The sequence below is a fragment of the Ictidomys tridecemlineatus genome, chromosome 6 (assembly GCF_052094955.1).
Source record: "Ictidomys tridecemlineatus isolate mIctTri1 chromosome 6, mIctTri1.hap1, whole genome shotgun sequence".
In the NCBI taxonomy this organism is placed as follows: Eukaryota; Metazoa; Chordata; class Mammalia; order Rodentia; family Sciuridae; genus Ictidomys; species Ictidomys tridecemlineatus.
In genome coordinates, this window is record NC_135482.1 from 97,932,653 (window position 1) to 97,958,679 (window position 26,027).

At 35.4% G+C, this 26,027-nt stretch overlaps 2 protein-coding genes across 2 annotated transcripts in view; both read left to right on the forward strand.

Moving 5' to 3' along the window:
- The window catches only part of LOC101957600 (ovostatin homolog 2-like), a 55,520-nt gene extending 44,575 nt beyond the window's left edge, over window positions 1-10,945 (forward strand). The window contains exons 32-36 of the mRNA XM_078015267.1: window positions 393-483; window positions 838-906; window positions 9,546-9,648; window positions 10,321-10,380; window positions 10,799-10,945. Coding sequence (XP_077871393.1) covers window positions 393-483; window positions 838-906; window positions 9,546-9,648; window positions 10,321-10,373 — 316 coding nt within the window. The 3' untranslated portion in view covers window positions 10,374-10,380; window positions 10,799-10,945. The remainder of the gene's footprint in view (window positions 1-392; window positions 484-837; window positions 907-9,545; window positions 9,649-10,320; window positions 10,381-10,798) is intronic.
- An 8,125-nt stretch (window positions 10,946-19,070) lies between these two features.
- The window catches only part of LOC120888565 (ovostatin), a 60,111-nt gene continuing 53,154 nt past the window's right edge, over window positions 19,071-26,027 (forward strand). The window contains exons 1-3 of the mRNA XM_078015864.1: window positions 19,071-19,138; window positions 19,734-19,917; window positions 20,516-20,672. Coding sequence (XP_077871990.1) covers window positions 19,071-19,138; window positions 19,734-19,917; window positions 20,516-20,672 — 409 coding nt within the window. The remainder of the gene's footprint in view (window positions 19,139-19,733; window positions 19,918-20,515; window positions 20,673-26,027) is intronic.

A 26,027-nucleotide genomic window follows, 5' to 3' on the forward strand; every position in this document is an offset into this window, starting at 1 on the left:
CTGTCCTTTAAACTAAGATCTCTTCTACATGTTGTGCCAATCTAAGGTTAGCATGAGTATATGTAATATAAGTGTATAAGCTTTACTTATAAGTTTTGACATTGAGATCTCAGGTGAACTTAAGAGCAGTATTTGGGGAGAGTTTAGATCTAGATACTTTTTTTTAAGTTCTAGCTTATGTTGGTTTGTATCATTTCATCTATTATTACTCTGGTTGTACCAATTTTCAGATGTTTGAGGATAAATTTTCTAAGGTCTTTCTTCTTTAGCTTTTGCCTTTCCTCCAGACTTTTAGCCTATCAGTATTTATCTATCTTCCCCCTTTACTATGAATTAAGTCACATTTCTAAACTGATGTCTAAACTAATGTTGTCCTTGTTTTTAAATTTAAGATATACCGGAATTCACAATAACTCCATTATGGTCCTTGTGGATGTAAAGATGCTATCAGGATTTACTCCCATCCTGACATCTATTCAAGAGGTAAACAGTTGAAATACAATCTTTTGGTACAGAGAAAATGATCCTTGTAAATAGATGAAATAAACCATTGGTTAGCAAACAAATCCATGTAATTTTTAACTTAAACATCCTCTTTAGAGTCCACATTTGTATTTTTGCTGTAACATAACTAGAGGGATGATGTTTTCAATTTGGAGCAATTCACAGTCATTTCCCCTCCATGGCTCATAGTATATTTGTTTGGTTCCTATGTGTGCTTATATAAAGACCTCATAAATAATAACCTAACAAAATAACAACATGAACATACAATTTGGGAATGCTTCCCTCTGAGTTCTAATATCTAACTCATCTTCCCTGCCACTTTCTTCTAAGCTTGAGAACAATGTCCAAGTAATGAAGACTGAAATAAAACATGACCATGTTCTTTTCTACATGGAAAATGTAAGTTCACAATAATTTTTTTGTTTCATGTCTTTTTTTTTGTTGTGTCTTCTGAAAGATTATTGGGTGTTTCTTTTTTTGTATAGACATAGATTAAAGAGTTTACAAAAAATATGAGATATTAAATATCCTGTCCTACTGATCCTCTTCTCCCTGTTAACTGTAAAGTTGTTTCATTCAAGCCTTGGTTACCTGAATAGGTAGTTCTCAAGTTTAGAATCTTCACCTCCCCATTTTTCATTCCCAACAACATCTCACACAGTCTGGTTACTGAGTAGAAATATATTTTACTCAGATTTTTCACCACAGTAACTAAAAAATCTGGCTAGAACAATTTTAAAGGAGGAAAAGTTTATTTGGAGGTTCACTGTTTCAGAGGTCTAAGTCCTTGGAGAGCTGACTCCATCCCTCAGGGCTCAAGGTGAGGCAGAACATCATGGTGGAAAAATGTGGCAGGTGGAAGCAGCTTACATGGTAATCAGGGGGTAGAGAGATAGTCCACTCACTATATATATATGGGTTAAGAATCTTATAACCCAATCATTTCTCCTCTGAACCTTCCTGCATTGTCTTACACCTGAGCTTTTGGGAGATACTCCACATCCAAAACATAACAAGATATAGTTATTTCATCATTTGACTTCAATTCCAATGAAAGTGGAGATATTTTTTTTAATTCATTGAAATTGTATATGTTTAAGGTGTACAGTGTGATGTTTCATATGTATTTGCTTAGTGAACTGAATGTTATGATCAAATTAATTAACACAATATCTCTTTATATAATTACCTTTTTTTTATTGGTTGTTCAAATCATTACAAGGCTCTTGACATATCATATTTCAAACATTAGTTTCAAGTGAGTTATGAACTCCCATTTTTACCCCAAATACAGATTGCAGAATCACATCGGTTACACATACACATTTTTACATAATGCCATACTAGTAACTGTTGTATTCTGCTATCTTTCCTATCCTCTACTATCCCCCCCCCATTTCTCTTTTTATCCCGTCTACTGTAATTCGTTTCTCTCCTTGTTTTTTTTCCCCCTTTCCCCTCATAACCTCTTATATGTAGTTTTTTTATAACAATGAGAGTCTCTTTCCATTTCCATGCAATTCCCCTTTTCTCTCCCTTTCCCTCCCACCTCGTGTCTCTGTTTAATGTTAATATTTTCTTCCTGCTCTTCCTCCCTACTCTATTCTTAGTTGCTCTCATTATATCAAAGAAGACATCTGGTATTTGTTTTTTAGGGATTGGCTAGCTTCACTAAGCATAATCTGTTCTAGTGCCATCCATTTCCCTGCAAATTCCATGATTTTGTCATTTTTTAATGCAGAATAATACTCCATGGTGTATAAATGCCACATTTTTTTAATCCATTCATCCATTGAAGGGCATCTGGGTTGGTTCCACAGTCTAGCTATTGTGAATTGTGCTGCTGTGAACATCGATGTGGCAGTATCCCTGTAGTACGCTCTTTTAAGGTCTTCAGGGAATAGTCCTAGAAGGGCAATAGCTGGATCAAATGTTGGTTCCATTCCCAGCTTTCCCAGGAATCTCCATACTGCTTTCCAAATTGGTCGAACCAATTTGCAGTCCCACCAGCAATGTACAAGAGTACCCTTTTCCCCACATCCTCGCCAGCACTTGTTGTTGTTTGACTTCCTAATGGCTGCCAATCTTACTGGAGTGAGATGGTATCTTAGGGTGGTTTTGATTTGCATTTCTCTGACTGCTAGAGAAGGTGAGCATTTTTTCATGTACTTGTTGATTGATTGTATGTCCTCCTCTGAGAAGTGTCTGTTCAGGTCATTGGCCATTTGTTGATTGGGTTATTTGTTGTCTTATTGTCTAATTTTTTGAGTTCTTTGTATACTCTGGATATTAGGGCTCTATCTGAAGTGTGAGGGGTAAATATTTGTTCCCATGATGTAGGCTCCCTATTTACTTCTCTTATTGTTTCTCTTGCTGTGAAAAAACTTTTTAGTTTAAGTAAGTCCCATTTGTTGATTCTTGCCATTAACTCTTGTGCTATGGGTGTCCTGTTAAGGAATTTGGAGCCCGACCCCACAATATGTAGATCAGAACCAACTTTTTCTTCTATCATATGCAGAGTCTCTGATTTGATATCCAGGTCCTTGATCCATTTTGAGTTAACTTTTGTGCATGGTGAGAGGAGGGGATTCAGTTTCATTTTGTTGCATATGGATTTCCAGTTTTCCCAACACCATTTGTTGAAGATGCTATCCTTCCTCCATTGCATGCTTTTAGCCCCTTTATCAAATATAAGATAGTTGTAACTTTGTGGATTAGTCTCTGTGTCCTCTATTCTATACCATTGGTCCACTCGCCTGTTCTGGTACCAGTACCATGCTGTTTTTGTTACTATTGCTCTGTAATATAGTTTGAAGTCTGGTATTGCTATACCACCTGATTCACACTTCCTGCTTAGAATTGCTTTTGCTATTCTGGGTCTTTTATTTTTCCATATGAATTTCATGATTGCTTTGTCTATTTCTACAAGCAATACCATTGGGATTTTGATTGGCATTGCATTAAACCTATAGAGAACTTTTGGTAATATCGCCATTTTGATGATGTTAGTTCTGCCTATCCATGAACAGGGTATATTTTTCCATCTCCTAAGATCTTCTTCTACTTTTCTTTTTAGAGTTCTGTAGTTTTCATTGTATAAATCTTTCACCTCTTTTGTTAGGTTGATTCCCAAGTATTTTATTTTTTTTGAGGATAACGTGAATGGAGTGTTTTCCCTTATTTCCATTTCAGAAGTTTTGTCGCTGATATACAGAAATGCCTTTGATTTGTGTGTGTTGATTTTATATCCTGCCACTTTGCTGAATTCATTTATTAGTTCTAGTAGTTTTTTTGTAGACCCTTTTGGGTCTTCTAGATATATAATCATGTCATCCGCAAATAGTGATAATTTAAGCTCTTCTTTTCCAATTTTTATGCCTTTAATTTCTTTCGTTTGTCTAATTGCTCTGGCCAGTGTTTCGAGAACTATATTGAATAGAAGTGGTGATAGAGGACATCCCTGCCTTGTTCCATATTTTAGAGGGAATGCTTTCAATTTTTCTCCATTCAGAATGATGCTAGCCTGGGGCTTAGCATAGATAGCTTTTACAATGTCAAGGTAAGTTCCTGTTATCCCTAGTTTTTCTAATGTTTTGAACATAAAGGGATGCTGTATTTTGTCGAATGCTTTTTCTGCGTCTATCGAGATGATCATATGGTTCTTATTTTTAAGTCTATTGATATGGTGAATAATATTTATTGATTTCCGTATATTGAACCATCCTTGCATCCCAGGGATGAATCCTACTTGATCATGGTGCACAATTTTTTTGATGTGCCTTTGTATCCAATTCGCCAGAATTTTATTGAGGATTTTTGCATCTAGGTTCATCAGAGATATTGGTCTGTAGTTTTCTTTCTTTGATGTGTCTTTGTCTGGCTTCGGAATCAATGTGATGTTGGCCTCATAGAATGAATTTGGAAGAGCTCCCTCTTTTTCTATTTCCTGGAATAACTTGAAAAGTATTGGTATTAATTCTTCTTTAAAGGTTTTGTAAAACTCCGCTGTATACCCATCCGGTCCTGGGCTTTTCTTGGTTGGTAATCTTTTGATTGCTTCTTCAATTTCATCCATTGATATTGGTCTGTTCAAATTGTGTGTGTCCTCCTGACTCAGTCTGGGCAAATCGTATGTCTTAAGGAATTTATCGATGTCTTCACTATCCTCTATTTTATTGGAGTATAGGTTTTCAAAATAATTTCTAATTGTCTTCTGTATTTCTGTAGCATCTGTTGTGATATTGCCTTTTTCATCCCTTATGTTAGTAATTTGATTTCTCTCTCTTCTTCTCTTCGTTAGCATGGCTAAGGGTCTGACAATCTTGTTTATTTTTTCAAAGAACCAACTTTTAGTTTTGTTAATTTTTTCAACAGTTTCTTTTGTTTCAATTTCGTTGATTTCCGCTCTGATTTTAATTATTTCTTGCTTTCTGCTACATTTGCTATTGTTTTGCTCTTCCTTTTCTAGGGCTTTGAGATGAAGTGTGAGCTCATTTATTTGTTGGTTTTTCCTTTTTTTGAGGAATGACCTCCAGGCGATGAATTTCCCTCTTAAAACTGCTTTCATTGTGTCCCATAGATTCCGATAGGTTGTGTCTGTATTTTCATTTATCTCTAAGAATTTTTTGATTTCCTCCTTTATGTCTTCTGTAACCCTTTGATCGTTCAGTAACATATTGTTCATTTTCCATGTGATATTGAATTTTCCCTTCCTTCTTTTATCATTGATTTCCAGTTTCATTCCATTATGATCAGATAAAATGCATGGTATTATCTCCACCCCTTTATATTTACTGAGGGTTGCCCTATGGCATAATATATGGTCTATTTTTGAGAAGGATCCATGTGCTGCTGAGAAAAAAGTATATCCTCTTGATGATGGTTGATATATTCTATATATGTCAGTTAAGTCTAGGTTATTGATTGTGGTATTGAGTTCTATAGTTTCTTTATTCAACTTTTGTTTGGAGGATCTGTCCAATGGTGAGAGAGGTGTGTTGAAGTCGCCCATAATTATTGTGTTGTGGTCTATTTGATTCTTGAACTTGAGGAGAATTTGTTTTATGAACTTCACAGCACCATTATTAGGTGCATAAATATTGATAATTGTTATATCTTGTTGTTTAATGGTTCCTTTTAACAGAATATAATGTCCTTCCTTATCCCTTTGGATTAATTTAGTCTTGAAGTCGATTTTATTCGATATGAGGATGGCCACACCTGCTTGCTTGCAAGGACCGTGTGCGTGATATATTTTTTCCCAACCTTTCACCTTCAGCCTGTGTATGTCTTTTCCAGTTAGGTGAGTCTCCTGGAGGCAGCATATTGTTGGATTTGTTTTTTTAATCCATGTTACCAGCCTATGTCGCTTTATTGGAGTGTTTAAACCATTAATGTTTAGAGTTACTATTGATATATCGTTTGTTCTTCCAGCCATGTTTGATTATTTATCTCTTTTTTTTTTTTCAATTTAGTTTGTTTCTCCATGATTTGCTTTCCCCCCTGTCTGTCTTTACTGAGGTACTTCCCACTGTTGGCTTTGGTTATTGTTTTTCATTTCTTCCTCGTGGAGTGTTTTGCTCAAGATGCTTTGCAATGCTGGTTTTCTGGCTGCAAATTCTTTTAGTTTTTGTTTATCGTGAAAGATTTTTATTTCGTTGTCGTACCTGAAGCTTAATTTTGCTGGATACAGGATTCTTGGTTGGCATCCATTGTCTTTCAGTGTTTGGAATACGTTGTTCCAGGATCTTCTTGCTTTCAGCGTCTGTGTTGAAAAATCCGTTGTTAACCTTATTGGTTTACCCCTGAATGTAATCTGTCTCCTTTCTCTTGTAGCTTTTAATATTCTCTCTTTGTTCTGTATGTTGGATATCTTCATAACAATGTGTCTTGGCGTTGGTCTACTGTGATTTTGTATGCTCGGTGTCCTGTATGCATCTACAATTTGTATATCTGTTTCCTTTTTTATTTCTGGAAAATTTTCTGTAATTATTTCATTTAGTAAATTACTCATTCCCTTGGTTTCAATTTCTATCCCTTCCTCTATCCCAATGACTCTTAAATTTGGTTTTTTAATATTATCGCATATCTCTTGTATGTTTCTCTCATGATTTTTAACCATCCTATCTGAGTTGGCTAGACTCTTTTCAAGTTGATATATTTTGTCTTCATTATCAGAAGTTCTGGCTTCTAGTTGCTCCACTCTATTAGTGATACTCTCATATGAGATTTTAATTTGGTTTATAATTTCCTTCATTTCTAAGATTACTGTATGATTCTTTTTTATAGTCTCTATCTCCTGATATAGATGCTTAACTTCTTCTTTTATCATTTTATGTAATTCCTTCTCAATGTGTTCTTTCGCTGCTTGAATTTGCTGTCTTGTGTCCTCTTTAAGGTTCCATTCCATCTGTCTAAGGTGTTCCCTGAGTTCTTTATATGACCACTTTTCTGATGACTCTATGTCGTTCTGAATATTTGGGCTGTCCTGTGTTGTTTGTACTCCTTTTCTTCCTTGCTTTTTCATACTGCTCATTTTGCTTTTTGTTCTGTTTGACTGTTGAGTTACTGTCTACTCCTATAAATTTATTTGATGCTTGGGAGGAAAGGTATTAGCAGGGAAGGGAAGAAATCACCAAAGAGAATGAGAGTAACCAGGTAGAATTCCAGGAAGGGGGAATAAGAGAATTGAAAAGAAATGGAAAGACAGAGGAAGAGAAGAAAGAGAAAGAAAAAATTGAAGATTTAAAAGAATTAAAACAAATAACAATAGTAATAATAGAGATGAGGATTAAAATTAAAAAATAAAATAAAATAAAATAAAATAAAATGAATTTTAAAAACACTTTTTTTAAAAAAAACAGCAACAACAACAACAAAAAAAAAAAACCCAACCACAACATCCACCAAAAAAAAAAAAATTAATAAATGCAGTCTTAGAGTCCGATTCACTATTCTTCCATTAGGTGAAGCTGTGCCCACCAGGCTAAGCTTCTCTTCTTAGTAGGCGGGAGCCTGTCACTGTGCAGCAGCTTTTCCTCCCGGACTGGGCGGGTCTGCTCACCGGTAATGCTCACCACAATACTGGCTACACGCCAGGTCTGCTGCTCCTGTGTGCCCTGTTTTCATGGCCACCTGGGCACGCTCTCCCTGTTTGCCATTCCCTGGAATCCTAAGTTTGTAGGGCTTGGGGTTGAGGACCCGCGGCGAATTTGCTTGCCCTCTGGTAGTCACGCCCCCGGAAACTGGTGCAAGAGACCTCAGATGTTACCTCTGGTGGGAGCCGTAGCTGGGAGTTCCGTGTGGTGGGTCCCTCGCCACTCCTGATTCCCCTGTGCGGGCAGGGCTGTTCGAAGTGCCCAGTGGTCGGGACTATTTGTCCGTTTGCCGTGTGGTCGGGGCCCTTTGCAGAGCCCAGTGGGCAGGAGTTATTCACAGGAGCGGGGTGGGGGTGGGGTGGGGGGTCGTGTGGTTTGCAGCTCCGAACCGGCTGGGGGTGGGATGGGGGGGGGGTGTTGTTTGTAGCGCCAAACCGCCAGAGGCAGTTCACAGACTCAGGCCTGCGGGGCGGGGCCCAGTCCGCCGCGGCCGTTGGTACGTTTGCTGCAGTTCGCTGCAGTTCAGCCGCGGCCGGCTGGATTGTGTCCCTGATCCACGTTGCTCCGAACCGGCTGGGGGAGGGGTGGGGGTGTTGTTTTCAGTGCCAAACCGCCAGAGGCAGTTCCCAGACTCAGGCCTGCGGGGGCCCAGTCCGCCGCAGCCGTTGGTACGTTTGCTGCAGTTCGCTGCAGTTCGGCCGCGGCCGGCTGGATTGTGTCCCTGATCCGTGTTGCTCGGAACCGGCTGGGGGTGGGGAGGGGGTGTTGTTTTCAGCGCCAAACCGCCAGAGGCAGTTCACAGACTCAGGCCTGCGGGGGCCCAGTCCGCCGCGGCCGTTCGTACGTTTGCTGCAGTTCACTGCAGTTCGGCCGAGGCCGGCGGAATTGTGTACCTGTGGGATTGTGTCCCTGATCCGCGTTGCCTAGATTCACTCGCCTGAGACAAACTGACCCCTCCCACAGACTTACTAGTTATCGGCAGGTCTCCTTTCAATGGAATATTGTTAGAAGTTCCTCAGCAGGTCCCATGCAACTGTATTTATGTGTCTCTCTGATCCCATTACTGCGGAGGTACAGAAAATGCTGCCTGCTCGCCGGCCGCCATGTTGGAACCCCCCCCTATAATTACCTTTTTGTGAAGATAACACTTAAGATCTATTAGCAAATTTTGAGTATACAGCAGAGTATTATTGACTATTGATCTCATACTTTAGATCTTTATAACTTATTCATTCTATATAACTGAAACTTAGTACACAACTAACTGACAACTACCATTCTGCTTTCTGCATCTGGGAATTTAACTTTTTATATTTTACTTCTAAGTAAGATCATGTAGTATTATTTTCTTTATATGATTTATTTCACTTAGCATAATTTAAATCAAGTTCATCAGTGTTGTCAAAATTGAAGATTTCCTTCCTTTCTAAGGCTAAATAATTTTCAATTTTGCATATGTACCATGGTTTCTTCATCCCTATCTGTTCATAACAGGTTATTTTCATATCTTGGTAATTGTGAACAATGCTGCATTGAACATGGGAGTGCAAATCTCTCTTCAATATAATAATCCAATTTCTTTTGAATGCATACTCAGAAGTGGATTCCTGAATCATATAGTAGTTCTACTTTAACTTATTTAAAGAAACTTCAAATTATGTCATGAATTTTAGAACCAACCTTTCTATGTACACATCACTGCCACTCACATGAATATTCCTCTAACATTTTCAATTAAATTGCTTGCACCTCAATATAAACAATGGAACTGAAGGTGGTATACACTTTAACAATAGCTAGCTCATTGTTTTTGCTATTATGCAAGATAATGATCACACTAGATGTCTTTAATTGAGTAAATCATGAACAGCCTAGTGTTAAATTTCTCAGTAGTTTCTTTTTCAGATATGTTAAGATGTATTTATCATTGTTTCTTTCTAGGTTCCTGGTATAGTAAAAAGTTTTACTTTTTCTGTTGAGCAAAGCAACCTCGTATATAACATTCAACCTGCACCTGTCATAGTCTATAATTATTATGAAAAAGGTAGGAAATCTAACATTCTATGAGCTATGGGAGCTTTACAAAGTCATCCTCTGTCTTGAAAAACTAAACAATGGATGGTTTTACATTGTATGATGATTATTATTACTCTGTGATATATTCCTGATTAGCCTATTTTCCAGTTACTGGAGTTTTTCAACACTTTATTTGTGATATAATGTGAAAAGGCTCCCCTTTAACTTGAAATATAAACCATGCTAAGATTCTAAGTCTTTCTTGTTTTTGTCATTGTTGTTGATTCCAAGACTTACCCTTTCTTGCGACCTCAATAGACTCACTTATGGGGGAGAGTGAACAATATTCTCAAGTGTTATAGGAGAATTTCAGTAGCTTATGTGCCAGAACAGTTCCTAATATGTTGAAGAAACCATAAAACCCTTCCCTGAAAGGTTGATACTATTAGTTTCTTGTTAAATGGCATATGAAGTTTGTCAAAAAGTATTTTAACTCTGTCTCTGTCATTTCAAATTGAATGCATTCTATCAAGTAACTTAAATTTTAGCAGAATATTTATGGATTTCCAAAATGGAGAAGTGACTGCTTCCCTTGAAAATTTATTGAAAGATTAAATATAACATGTTTATATTGTCTGACATAGTCTGATTATGGACAGTTGGAGAGTCAATACGGATGGATATTCCCTTTATTTTTCAGATGAATATGCCTTTAATTCTTACAACATCAATAACATTCCAGTTTCCCAATGAATCAAAGGTAAGGAAATTACCAGTATTGTAGACTTGAAAGCATTCCTGGTAGAAAAGTGAAAATATAAAAATAGAACAATGGATCAAGCCAAGAGAAGTCTGTAGTACCTCATAAGAATTATGTACCTATGTGTGCTACATCACTATTCTGATGTTCATTAAAACTGTCTCATATTGTCTAAAATAGCTTTAAGAAGTGTATAGCTATTTAAGTATTTTTTTATCAACCTGTCATTTTTTTATAAGTTTGCAGGTCATTAAATCTATGTGTAAATATATTTTATATAATTCATGTATATATTCAATGTATATATGTATATTTTCTGAACATGTACATATTATTACATTTTTATGTCTATTTATTAACACAAAAATATACACATATATGCATTTATCTATTTCTTAAACTATGTTTTAAATACCAGGTGGAGAACTACTTCTTTCGACAAATTCCATTTCTGTATCAACCCTGAAGGAACCATGATGACCTCACATCCTGAAAAATTTGAAATCTGTTTTGTCTTTTTATCAGATTTTATTTCTTTATTATCCCATTAAATGCTGTCATTTCACATCTGAGTTCCTCATTTTCATTTATTTTAGTACTCATTCATAGTTTTTATTGTAGAAAACTTGAGGCTTCATGTGATACCACCTTGTATAATGCACTTTATTGTTTCCAACTCAGAATTCAAGCTTTTAGACATTATGACATATAGAATTGGAATCTTCCAATATGCAAAGAAAGATTGAGAGGTGGAGGAAAGGAGAAAGATTATGTGAAAGTTGAAAAAGACTTTATAAAAGCTCAAGGAAACAAACATAAACACACAAACACAACAAAATAGACTCTTCTCAGTAAAATGTTATAAAGAGGAAAAAAGAGAAGAGTCACAAATTAAGTGATAATTTTATTAGATTTATATGCAAGATCAAGATGTTAATCTCAGAGCATTTACCTTTTTAAATTTTTTTATTCTTGTGAATTTATCATTTACTGCTGAAAAGTCATACTCAATGTTAATCCTTTGCCTTATTTAACACCACTACTGTAATGAATAATGAGGCAAGAAGAGCTTTCAGGAAAAGGATTGAGGGTCACTATTTGGACTTTGGCTTTCATTGTTCAGAATAAACCTGGCATTCACTGCAGGATTTGGGTAGAAGACGGACCTGCCCCAGTTGTTTTAAATATATCTCTTGGCTTCTGTGTTGAGAAGAGGTGGTAGGAGTGCAAGAGGAGAAATAAGGAAACTTGGTAGAATCTGCTGCAATGATCTAAGCAAAAAGTGATAGTTACTTGAACCAGTGTTAAAGCTGGGCATATGGTGAAAAGTGAACAGGTTCCAGGTATGTTTTGATAGTAAATTCAATAGGTTTTCTTGATGGGTTAGATATAAGGAATGATAAAAATAGTGAACTGAGATTACTTAAAATGTGTTTTGCCTGAGCTTTGGAAATATAGAATCATCATCATCTGAGCTGGTCATGGTTGAAGTAGGTTTGAGATGGAAGATTAAGAATTCATTGGGGAGGTTTTGATGTTATAAACAGAAGTGGAGATATCAAGTTGGAAGTTGAATAATCAATATAGGAATTTGAGAAAGGGAACTTTGTATTAAAAATATAATTTGGGAGTTTTGGGCACCTTACTAATAATCTCTTCCCTTTCAGGAAGTGAGTCTGAATAGAGAAAAGAATCAAGAACTTTGCTGTGAGCATTGCAAGGTAGAGAAGGCCAGTTAAGAAGGAATCAGCTTTGGAGACCAAAGGAGGGGCGAGTGAGATGGAAAGCCAAAGGAAACTAGAAAGGAAAAAGTGTCAAGTGCTATTACTTAGTCATGTAAAATGACAACTGCAAATTGATCATTTACTTATGTAGCAGAAAACAAAGTTACAAACTGTTTGATTTTGGTCTCATAAGAAATATCATATACCAAAGTAACTGGATTCTGTTGAGACCATGGCCTAGTTCTACTAGGGCAGTGGAATAGGTTGCCAAAAGGTGAAAGAAAATGCTTGAAGATAGTATTCAAGATACAAGGTTTATTGGAAAATGCTTTCAGGGAAATTCCATGGTGACAGGCTAGACAGAGAGCACCTCTGTCCCTCTTGGCACTTTGTCCAGTGGCAGCCAAATGGAAAAGTGACCCTTATCCTTTCCATAGTGCCACCAACTGTTTACTAGTTACTACACAGGAAGTGTTTTATAAGGTAGGCGACAGAAGCAGTGACATTGTTATTTTGCCTAGTGTGCTTTGTTCTTTGTATGACTAGCATTCCAAGGAGCAGCTATTCTGGTATGCATGCAAGAAAGTAGTTCCTGCATATAACACTAGTTTTCCCCAGTTGCTACATAGGTGAGAAAGAGAGTTAGTGTCCTGCTCATGATAGTAATTATTTGGATGTTCTGGTCTGAGCCCGCTTTTATGCTTTTATTGTTCCCTTAACTTGGGAATGGAAAGTTCTTGGGAATGGAAAGAGGAGTTTCAAGAACATGGTGTTTTATTGTCCTTTTTCAAGGATAGCATGCATTCATTCTTCTTACACCCCTAGCACAAGTGTACTAGAAGAATCACATTTTTCTTGGAAGGAATTTCTTGAACTTCATAATAGCCCAGGGTACTGGTTCTCTTTTTACAGTAAAAAATGTGAATTCTTGTGTTTTACCTTCACTAACTTAATGAGAATCTCTGAGATAGTGGTGCTTGGACTTTAGTCGCCAGAACCACCCAGGTAATGAGATTGTTGAGGTTCTTTCCTAGGAGTCTGACTCAGACCATCTGGATGAACATAGACTTTGTATTTTGAGTAGATTCTAAGGTATTTCGGGTACTGTTAGGCTCAGGAAAACAACCAAAATTTTCTGATCTAAGAGTGTAGCTTTGGCATCAAAGCTCTCCAGGCATTTCTCCTATTGAATTGGTTGAAGGCTGCTGCTTAGGAGCCTTGCCAATTCAAATGTGGTTAGAAGAGTAGCAGCATTGGCATTGCAGTGAGCCAGTTGGAAGTGAAAGGTGTCAGGTCCACATATACTGAACCAAAACCCATAAGTTGAGGAGATCCTCAGATGATGCATAGACATGTTAAAGTTTCAGAAGCCTTGTTTGGACCATGTCTGAATGCTTCTTTCAGGAAACACTACACATGTAGTAGTACCTAGGGAGAATGGGGAACCTTGGGTGGAATGTCTCTCTGAGGATAAGGGAAATTCTCAGAGCTGAAATCATCTGACAATCCAAAGCTCTCAATATTTGGGATTATGAGTGCTTCTACCATAAAGCAGAGCATCTAAGGGCATACTATAGTAGAGCCCACTTTGGTTTAGTAATGAAGGATATATATATGCCAGAAGGAGCTATACAGAAGTGTTTCTTGGTGTAGCATCTGCAAAGACTTCACTCCTTGTTTAAAAGAGAGGAGAAAGTGGAGAAGAAGAAAGAAATGCAAAAGTAGAGCATTCTTCCACTGCTGATTGCTTCCTTACAGATGGGATATTACTGGGTAGAAATAATCTCCAATTCTTCATGATCCAAATTGTGGCCAAAAAGGCAATAATATTTATACCCCAAGGATGTAGAGCATAAATAATATACAAATACTTTAATGGCACAAATGAGCTGCTAAATCAATCCCAGCACCACCATTCTTCAAGTTTGTTCCAATTTTCCATAGTAATTTGTGTCTGAATAGGAACTTGGGAGAGTGTGAGTATGTGACATTTCATCATTATAAGGATTTATCCAAATGTTTGCTATATGTCAGTCATGTTGCTAATCCCTTTAAGTATATTGATTTATCTAATTCTTATTATACGTTTATGACTTAACTGTTATTATTCCCAAGTATACACAAAAAGAAACACAGGGAATTTAAGCTACTCATCCAGTTCACTCATCTGGTAAGTGGTACAATCAGGATCTAAATACCAGCTGTAAGGCCTTCTCTATCACTGCCTTATAAGGAAAGGAAGGAACATATTGCACACTAAAAAGATGATGGTCATATACGAACATTTAAAAGTCAGTGTAATTGTAGTCCTGTCAGCCCCAACAAAAACATAACTATTTTTAGAAAAAGACCTGCATCTACTGTAAACCTTTCCCACCCAGCAAAGGACTTTCATTTTCCAACCACATTCTGCCTCCAAGACTCCATCTGCTTCCTGTGGCAATAAGTTTCTGGAAATGTGTATGACTTGCCATGATAACTTAATGCCAGATCAAACAAGTTTACAGATACTCTATTATGTTCTGTAGTGGTAATCTAGAGGATGCAAGCTTCTATCTACCCTGACACAGCTCCACCAGAGTCCATTCACCTTTGGATCTCAACACAAGGAGAGACTTTCAGGGAGAAGACAGGTGACACTGCTTACCTTATATAGCATGAAATACCTACCCACTGAGGTTCTGGAAAGAGCCCTTGTTAAGAACAGGTTCTGCTGGGAAAAGCCAAGTTTTCATTTGTTAAATGACTCATAGTTAAGTTCCTGGCAAATTTCCCCTAAGCCTTTCAACTTTACCTGAGAAGAGACACTGAATGTTATGCAAACTGATGACAGCAAAGGTTAAAAAATGATTAGGTTTCTTTCCTAAAGTTGTGACTTTCTTAATATTCCCCTTAGGAATACTATCACACTATAAAGAAAGTGAATCAGAAAATATGGCAGGATGTAGGAAAAATGAGAGGTTATATTTCAAAATTGACATTGAAGTAAAAATATCCTTTCACTAGGAATGGAAGCATAATTTATTACTCTTTTTACTTTTCATGAGAATATATGACCTATTTACTTTTTAAGAATATATGTTACTTAAATATTCTTCAATCATTTTGCACTGTAGACAAAGATATCTAGATATAAATTTTTCTCTTATTTTAAATATAAGAAGTCACTGTAAATAAAAACACAGTATGTATCACCAGAATAAAATGCTTGCCATATATCCACAAAATAACTCATAATAATCTTATTTATATTTTAATTAATAATTACTGAACTTAACTTTTCATTAAAATAATTGCTGCTCTTTGGGGGAAAAAATCAATTTGAGGTATTCCAAATACATCCTTGACTAGAACAATGGTCTTAAATTTAGGAGCATTTGTTCAAATTTTATTTGGAACGCTTCTCTTATAGTAATTCTAAGGAGGACTTATACCAATACATTTTTTTAATAGTTGTGATGAGGTAAATCTCTGTTTCACAGGATGAGGGAATGGATATTAGGATGTAGGTGAATGAAAAGGGATTTTCATATACCCTGTAAATAGTATGACCCAATTTCCTGAAAACCCACGCCATCATTTTCTCCACTCTCTACACCACACCCTTAAATTTATTAATGATGTCTTTCTCTTCTTATAAATAGTAAAATCTTTTCTTACATTAGAAGGGGAATTCCCCATGAGGTGGCCTGAAAATCAGAAACAATTGCTATGTATCCTCTATGCAAATAACATTACTATTTATTAACTTAATCCAAAAATCTTGTTCAGATCTGTGTTCATATGTGCACGTATCTTTCTGTATTTCTTAATGTTTCCTTTAAAACAATTATATTACCTTTATAAAATTTAGATGGTCTAGTATGGAGATATGTAACTATGTATCTGTGTAGATAACATTTAATGTGCAGTTACTTTGTAGATCTGGGAAGGCATCTCAAAAATAAGCAATCCTACTCTCAGTAAGATAAAATTTATTGTAAAAGATATAAGGATAAATAATATAAAGAGAATCATTCCGTAAGCATTGGACTTTTATGGAAAGAAAAACCATATTTCTAAGTGTGAGCCCCAGGTATACAAATTTTAGGTGCTACTTAGCATACAGAGCATTTTCATATGGGCCAATGTAGTAAGCTCAAAGGTGGAATAAATTTATTTTCCAGAGAGTTATTAGTCATGTATTTAAAATTATAATTGCCTTTACCAAATCAAATTATATGTATGTGTGTAAATATAAATTTCATTCACCTTATAAAAGAGAAATTTTCTGCAAATTTTTCTCCTACTCAATAATTTGAACATTTGCATTAGTTTGTGTTTTTAACATTTTTATGTGAACTTCCTGTTATTGATGTTAGACTTGGACTTCCAAATTGTAATGAGTTAGTAAGATTTTGGAAGGCATTGGACCTCCAGGTGTCCCCCACTACTGCTGTGATTTCCGTTGTGCATTTTATTTAGTAAGGGTATTCTATATAGAAGCAAATGTCTGACTGCATTTTTCAAATATTAAGTGACCATTTTAGATTCACACTTTGTAGTGAGTCTTATAGCAAGGGGAAAACAGACCCCAAGGAGTCAGGAATGGAAAAATAGAAAGAGAATAGGTTTTGGTACAGCTTTTCATAAATAATATCATAAATGATCACCAGTCTGAGACTTTAAACTATCTGGCATATAAAAAAAGTAGTAGATTAAAGGTCTAAAGTCCACACTCTTACTTAAGTGAGAGGGTTCATTTTTCTTCATATTTGGTCAAAACCTTGCAGAAGAAGAACAATAAAATTCCAAGTTATCTTTCTAGGAGGAGTTAGAGATAAATACAATAGAAGTAAATAAAAATGAATACCTCACTAAGCTGACTTGAAGATTATATCATGATTGGCATTATTCCATTTGCATTGACTGCAAGGCAGAACAGTAGAAAACTAGGAGAAGATATTATTACCCAGGAAGGGGTGTCTGCCTTTTTGCATCAAAAGCCAGTGTGATCTCCTTGGATAGAAAGACAGCACTCCAATAAGTGGGTTTGCTCACCAAGTCTGAGAGTCAAGGGTGCTTATTTACTTCAGAGACCTGCAATATTCCAGCTGTTGGGAAGCCAGCAACAAATCAAATCCACAGGCTGTGCCTTTGTGATTCTCACAGCCAAGTGGCACATATGACATGAAAACAAACAATTATGGTATAAAATGACATCCTGTAATAGAAATTTGTACCTAAGTAATAAGAGTTTAGGGAAGCAATAGCCAATTTCATCTTGGGAGTCACAAAATTTGAACTGAGTAAAGAAGAATGTATACCTGGTAAAAAGGAAGTCAGAAATAGTGAGAGAGAGGGAGAGTCTAGACACATAAATGTACATGGAGAGATGAAAGAGCATGGCAGACCTAAGAAACTGCTAGTGTTTTCGTGGAAGAAAACAGAAAGTGTCTGTAGGGAAATGGTGGGTACAAAAGTATACAAGTACCTTAGTAAGAAGAAACTTGCTGGAATTTGGGATTTATCCAATAGGCAGCAGCAGAACACTAGAGAGTTTTAAAGAAAAAATTATGTAATTAATTTGCCTCTTAGGAAAAAAAATTTATTCAATATAAAATGAATTTCCTGTTTAGTAAAAGGGCAATATTAGAGGCAGAGCCTAATTAGAGACGTGGTAATATGATGAAATCACAGCAATTGTGAGATTATCCTTCCAAGAGCTTCTTAATCAAAACTCTAGCCATAACACTTGGCAATAAATTTGTAATGGGAAAGCCTAAAATTTAATTTAAAAAAGTTATATTTCAATAAACTTTCTTGCTAATATACTTTGATATATTCACTTAGGCCTTGATGAGGCTTACCTAACTCAGATTCATCTTAAGTTTGTCTGACTATGGAAGTGAAAGTTATGTCCTCATTTCCTCCCCAGATTCTAAAACAAATTGTTCCTACTCTATTTGGTTCTATTTATAAGAACTACAAAAGGATTTAACCTTGGTAAAGTAAAGGGAGCTGAGGTAGGAGGTACAAAAAGAACTAAAACCAAACCAAAACAAAACATTTTATTGCATTTTTTCCAAGGATTTTTGGGTATCAGTTTGCTTTAAGTGAAATGTGACTTTCTATGGTTATATCAATATAATAATCTAAATTTATCTTTAAGAAGCCAATTGCTCTTTCTAAATAAGTTAATATATGTGCCATTTATTATGCACTTTGATAAATTTTTAAAAATAAGAGCAAGAGAAGATAATTTTATAACAATAAATTTTGTTGATTACTATCTTTGTTTTTCTTATAATTATTCCTTTGAATATTTGAGAACTGGAGTTAATTATTTCCTCTTGACTTAGAATTTCAAGTATATATTTGGCTTGCAAATTATAGTATATAGAAAATACAACATCAACAATTAATAAGTAAAATCACATGATCATGTTTGAATCTTTTATTTTTCCAATCTGAGCTTCCATAAGCCCTTTTCTATTATTTTTAAATTATTCCCATTCTAATAACTACATGGAACTATTGCCAACCAAAAATCAATACTGTTATTTTCAACACAGATTCAGTTCTCAGCCACAAAGTAATGATTTAGCAAGATACCAATTTCTTTTTGATGATTGAATTTATTGGAATGAAATTTCATTTGTGCTAGAAAGATTCACTCATAGTCATTATGTATTAACTCTAGGAGTATTTTTCGTCAGAAGATGATGACACACAAATGACACCCTAGTAACATAATAGACATGATTGATCACAGGGAGGTGACTAAAATTTCTAAAGTGTATCCAGTTGGATTAGTTGTGTTATTCTTTAGGAATGATTCAGGAAATGGTCCTAGAAGTATTGCACAGATATATAGCTCTCCACACTTGGCTTTCCTGGGCAGTGAGAATGTCTGAGCTTCCAGCACATTGACCCACGTGTGGATATAGCGATCACAGTCTATTGACTTCTTTGTCTATTTGGATCATGAAGTGGATGAAAATACTTCTGGGTGTTCTTCTCTTTCATCTGTCTCTTTCTCAGTCTCCCCAAGTGTAAGTCATTGCATAGAATTTTGTTATTTCATGTGGAACCCAAATAGAGCTTGATATTAAAAATCAGAACTTGTTATATTTGTATTGCAGTGATTAGATTTTAAATATATCCTTACATAGCATAGTAAACATGTTAATTTGTATAATGAATTCTGAATTTGAATGGTACCATTATCACTGTTGGCATGTCTGCTGATTAAATTATAACACAATATTTATACCAATGAAGAGATGTCAAACAATTGCTGGGGAAAAAAAGCTAGACAAACACTATGCAAAAATGAAATGGGTTGTGCGTATCAGTTCAGGAGCAAAAGCATTGCATGAAGACACAGATGGTAATTTTCATAGAACTAATGACAAATTACTTGCTTTTTTGCAAGTGGTATTATTCTTGTTGAATTCACGAATTCAACTTACAGGCAGCATATTCCTATTTCATGAATTTAACATCCTCTAATTTAGCATGCTCTATGTCTCTAACATTGAGAAACAATACATATTTCTTAAACTGCAATCCTTTAGATAACTAAATAATAACTAAGTATCAAATCATTTCTTTGACAATTTTAATGTTCCTGCTTAAATTTTGTAGGCAGTATGTTCTGCTGGTCCCTTCTGTTCTCCAAGAAGGCTCTTTGGATAAAGCTTGTGTTCAGCTTTTTAATGTGACTGAGTTTCTTGTTTTGACTGTCTCCATCAACTATGGTGAGGTCCAGACCAAAATACTTGAAGAACAGGTTACAGGAGAAAATGTCTTCAAATGCTTCAGCTTTGAGGTAAACATTTCATTCTGCTCACTATAGAGAAAATACTGTAGGGGCATGAAAGGCACCCACAAAACTGACTTTAAGGACAAATGTTATTTGCCTGTCTATATAGTTATTTTAATGTTTTCAAAAACAATATACTTCTCAGTTTCAGATAATGTAAGTACAGTTATAAATGGAGACAAGGAGAAAAGTCTAACTATTTACTATTTTAAAAGAAATTTATTGAAGAGAAGAAAACACACACACACACACACATACATACACACAGAGAGAAATGGAATATTTTAAGAAGGCTAGAGATGCAGCTCAGTGGTAGAGTACTTATCTAGCATCCTAGCATGTGCAAGGATCTGGGTTCAATCCCTAGTACCATCAACAACAACAACAACAACAAAAAAAAGATAAATGATCATTCATTTAAATGATGAGATAATTTATCTAAATAATGCGATAGAAGCAAGAAAAAATGAACAAGGTAGGTTATTCAATAAATAGAAACAACAAGTTATGGATTTAAATTCACTGGTTAATAATGCACAATTAGTCATGGAGATCTCCTGACAAAACACCAGTCTCATGAAGTATGTATTAATTTGCTCCCTAGGTTCCTCAGGCCAGATTGGACCCAGTGGCTTTCATCACATTCTCTGCTAAAGGAGATACAATCAATCTGGAAGAGAGAAGAGCTGTGGCAATCAGCCCCAGGGAAAATGTGGTCTTTGTGCAGACAGATAAATCCATCTACATGCCTGGACAGAAAGGTGTGTATGCCTACATTCTGTTACCCTCAGCTAATATCATTTATAGAATGTTTAAAATGATAGTATACAATACAAGCTCAGAAAATTTATTACATTAAAATCTACTAGGGAGATTGCTTTAAAATACAAAATAGCTCATGTTACCTAAATGTTTGAAATTTGATTTCAGTATATCTCAGGTAGGGAGCCTCAGAAACTATTTTTAAAGAATTTCTCAATATTCTAATAATATCTAGTAATGTACATGCTTGGAAACCATGACATTTCAACTTATGTGAATTTAGGAATCATGGTTGAATTAGAAGAGCAACAAAGTGTTTCAAGAACATATTAAGAGCCAGGCACAATGGTGCACAACTGTAATTTCAGCTACTTTGGAAACTTAGGCAAGAGGATCACAAGTTCAAGACAAGCCTGGACAACTTATAGCAAGAGCTCCTCACAAAATTATAAAATGGGCCAGGGGTGTAACTAAGTGATAGAGTGCTTGCCTAGCATGTTCCAGGCCCTGTGTTCAGTTCTTAATATCAAAAATACACATGCACTCACACACACACACACACACACACACAGAGAGAGAGAGAGAGAGAGAGAGAGAGAGAGAGAGAGAGAGAGAGAGAGACACGAAGAGAGAGGTTCTCCTAGTGGCTAAATAATTGCCCTGCATGATGTTGAATTAAACTGAAAAGCCTTCTCTGGTCTCCTGGGTTTAGAAAGAGATCAGGAACACAGCTAAATTTTAAAAAGGCAGACATTTCTCATGAGCTAATGGAACACAGGAAAACATGGAGGTAGAATTTAAGCTAGACCTTAAAATGTTAAAGAGATAAACTTATTTGGAGTAGAAAAAATAAATGGAAGAAATAAGAAATGAAATAAATGACAGTTGAAGAAAAGCCCTGATTGTGAGCTGAAGTGGCATTTTCATGTAGTTGAGCAATATCTATGAGGCATCACTACGGCTTTGGGGATTATGCCATGATGAAACACTTTGAGGATTATTCTGAGAAATCTGCACATAGTGTTATAGCACATCTTTTTTTAAGCCATTAGTAGTTGTGATGTTGTAATGAGTAGCACAATGTGCTTGGACAAGAAGGGTGGACATGAACATAGAGGAAAGGTTTGAGGAAAAAAAATAGACCTGAGTGCTTCTATACTTCTGCTCCTCAAACAGACTCCTTTTAAAAAAGAATAAACAAAAAAATTAAAAATATTACTTCTTTTGACATATGAAAGGATCATGTTCTCATTAGACTTGCAAGTATGATCCTGTTGAATAATAAATTGAGATTTAAATATTTATATGTCTGTAATATAATATACGGTGACATTTATTTTTGATATACATATTGGGAAAATTCCATGCACTCATATATTTAAAGTTTAATGAAACATGCTGTTAAACCATTTTCATGTGTCAGTTAAAAATATATTTCATTTATGTGATGATCATTACTATCCAAAATATATTTATGAAGACACCAATTGGCATGAATATTATTTGTATACAACCAGAGATATCAAAAATTGTGCTCTATATATGTATATATATATATATACAAATTGTAATGCATTCTGTTGTCATATATAAATTTTTAAAAAAATTTAAATATAATTCATTTAAACTAGATGTATTTTTTATTACAGCATTGTAGGTATACTTAGTAGTTGGGTTCATTTTGACAAAATCACACATGCAAAGAATTTTATTTCAATCCCCAACTTCCCCTCTTTAGCTCCCCCCACTCTCTTCCACTACTCTCCTTTCTCTGCTCTACTGACTTTCTTCTCACTTCTCTATTTATTTTTGATTGATACTTTCTACATATATATAATGGTGAAATTCCCTTTGGAATTTAACATGATTTTGTTAAATTCATTGGATATTTCCTTCCCTTTTCTGTTCTCCCTCAGTCCCTCTTATTCTCCTACTGATCTACTCCACTGAGCTTTCCTATATGTTTATGATATTTGATCCAGTCCCCAGCTGCCTCCATTCTCATAGATAGATAGATAGATAGATAGATAGATAGATAGATAGATAGATAGAGATGTAGATACTTTTTTGCTCTGGATTTCACATTTGAGAGAAAAATTTGGCCCTCGATTTTTCTGAGTCTGGCTTATTTTAGTTAGCCTAAGGTTCTCCATTTTCACCGATTTACCAGCAAATGCCATTATTTCGTTCTTCTTTATGGCTAAGTTAAACTCCCTCATGTATATATACTACATTTTGATGATCCATTCATCTATTCACAGACATCTGGGTTGATTACATAATTTGACTATTGTAAATTGTGTTTCTATAAACACTGAAGTGGCCATATCACTATAATATGATGGTTTTCATTCGTTTGGATAAATACTAGGGAGTGGGAGAACTGGGCAAATGGTGGTTCCTTTCCTAGTTTTTCAAGGAGTCTCCACACTGCTTTCCAGAGTGGTTGTACTAATTTGCAGTTCTACCAACAATGTATGGGTGTACTTTTTCCCTGTATCCTGGGCAGAATTTATTAGTATTAATGTTCTCGATAATTGCCATTTTCACTAAAGTGAGATGAAACAGTGGTACAGTTTTGATTTGCATTTCCCTGATTGCTAGAGAAGTTAAATATTTTTTTTCCATATATTTCTTGACCATTTTTGTTTCTATTTTTAAGAAATGTCGGGGCTGGGGATGTGGCTCAAGCGGTAGCGCGCTCGCCTGGCATGCGTCCGGCCCGGGTTCGATCCTCAGCACCACATACCAACAAAGATGTTGTGTCCGCCGAGAACTAAAAAAATAAATAAATATTAAAAATTCTCTCTCTCTCTCTCTCTCTCTCTCCTCTCTCACTCTCTCTTTTAAAAAAAAAGAAATGTCTATTTAGTTCTTTGGGCCATTTAATAATTTTGTTACTTGAGGGTTTCTGGCATTGAGTTTTTTGAGTTCTTTATATATTCTGTTTATTAATCCAGCTATTTGAAGTTTCTGTTCTAATTCCCAAGTCTTTGATGCATTTTGATTTCAATTTTGTACAGAGTGAGGAATAAGGATTTAGTTTCATTCTTGTATATATGTATATCCAGTTTTCCCAGTACCAATTGTTAAAAAGGCTATTTTTTTTCTCCAACATACATTTTGACACCTTTATCAAGTATCAGATGACTGTGCCTATGTAGGTTTGTCTCTGCATCCCACATTCTATTCCATTGGACTTCATGTCTATTTTGATGCAAATACTATACTGATTTGGTTATAGTTCTGAAGTATAATTTGAAATTGGATATTGTGATGTCTCCTACATCACTCCTCTTGGTTAGAATTGCTTTGGTTATTCTGGGTATCTTGTTCTTTAAATTAATTTAAGGACTGTTTTTCTAGTTCTGTGAAGATGGTCACTGATATTTTTCTTGGAATTGAATCCGTATAACACTTCTAGTAATATGGGAATTTTGACAATATTTTAATTCTCCCTATTCAAGAACATGGGAGGTGTTTCCATCTTCTACAGTGTTCTTCAGATTCCTCAGTGTTCTTCAGTTTTCATTGTACAGATCTTTCACCTCCTTGGTTAGATTAATTTCCAGATTTTTTAAAATGTTATTGTGAAAGAGATGTCCTTCTTGAATTCTTTCTTAGCAGAATCACTGTTGCAGTGTAGAAAATCTATTGATCTATGAATGTTGATCTTGTATCCTGATACTTTGCTTAATTCATTTATCAGCTCTAGAAGTCTTCTGATGTAATTTTTTTAGGTCTTCTAAATGTAGAATCATGTCATCAGCAGATAGTTTGAGTTCTTTTTCCATTTGTATCCCTTTAATTTGCTTCTCTTTCTTGATTCCTTTGCCTAGAGTTTCAAAACTATATTGAATAGAAGTAGTGAGAATGGACATCTTTGTCTTATTCCTAATTTTAGAGGAGGAAATGCTTTCAGTTTTATTCCAATCAGTATGATGCTGGCTTTGAGTTTGTCATATATAATCCTTATATTGTTGAGGTAAGTTCCTTCTATCCCTAGCTTGTCTAGAATTTTTAACATGAGTCTGGATTTTATCAAAAGCCTTTTCTGCATCTATTGAGAAGATTGGATGATTTTGTTCTTCATTCTATTCAAGTGGTGAATTATGTTTATTGATTTGCATATGTTGAACCAACCTTGCCTGATAAAGTCTACTTGATCATGATATATTATCTTCTTGCAATGTCTTTGAATGTGGTGTGCTAATACTTTGTTGCATCTATGTTCATCAGGGATATTGATCTATAGTTTTATTTATGCATCTTTGCCTGGTTTTGGTATCAGGGTGATACTCACTTTATAGAATGTTTGGAGGTAGTCCATCCTTCTCAATTTTGTGGAATAGTTTGAGAAAACCTGCTATTCATTCTTCTTTAAAGGTCTGGTGGAACTCAACTGAGAATTCATTAGGTTTGTGGTCTTTCTTTTTTTTTAAGAGAGAGAGAGTGAGAGAATTTTTAATGTTTTTTTTTTTTTTAGTTTTCAGCGGACACAACATCTTTGTTTGTATGTGGTACTGAGGATCGAACCCGGGCCGCATGCATGCCAGGTGAGCATGCTACCGCTTGAGCCACATCCCCAGCCCCGTGGTCTTCCTTTTTTGGAAGGTTTTAATTACTGTCTCAATTTCACTACTTGATACTGGTCAGTTTAGACTTTCTATATCTTCTTGGTTCAATTTGAGTAGGTCATATGTGCCTAGAAATTTGTCAATATCTTCTAGATTTTCCAATTTATTAGAATATAAATTTTCAAAGTAGTTTCTAATGGTCCTCTGGATTTCAGAATTGTCTTGGTCATATCTCCACTTTCACTTCTGATTTTGTTTACTTGAGTCTTCTCTCCTTTTTTTTTTTTTGGTTCATTTGACTAGGAGTTTATCAATTTTATTTATCTTTTCAAAGAATCAACTTTTTGTTGCATTGATTTGTTGTATTCTTCTATTATTCTCAATTTCATTAATGTTGGCTCTGATCTGTCTTAAACTGATTTTAGAATTTGTTTGTTCTTCCATTTCTGAGTCCTGGAGGTGGAATATTACTTTATTTAATTGGAATCTCTCTTTTTAAATTGTAATTTAAAGGTAGGCATTCAATGTTGTATAATTTTCCTCTTAGAACTGCTTTCATACTGCCCCACAGATTTTGATATAATATGTTGTATCTGTGTTCTCATTTGTTTCTAAGAATTTCTTGAATCCTTGGGGCTGGGGATGTGGCTCAAGTGGTAATGCGCTCACCTGGCATGCGCGGGGCGCTGGGTTTGATCCTCAGCACCACATAAAAATAAAGATATTGTGTCCACCAAAAACTGAAAAATAAATACTAAAAAAAACTCTCTCTCTCTC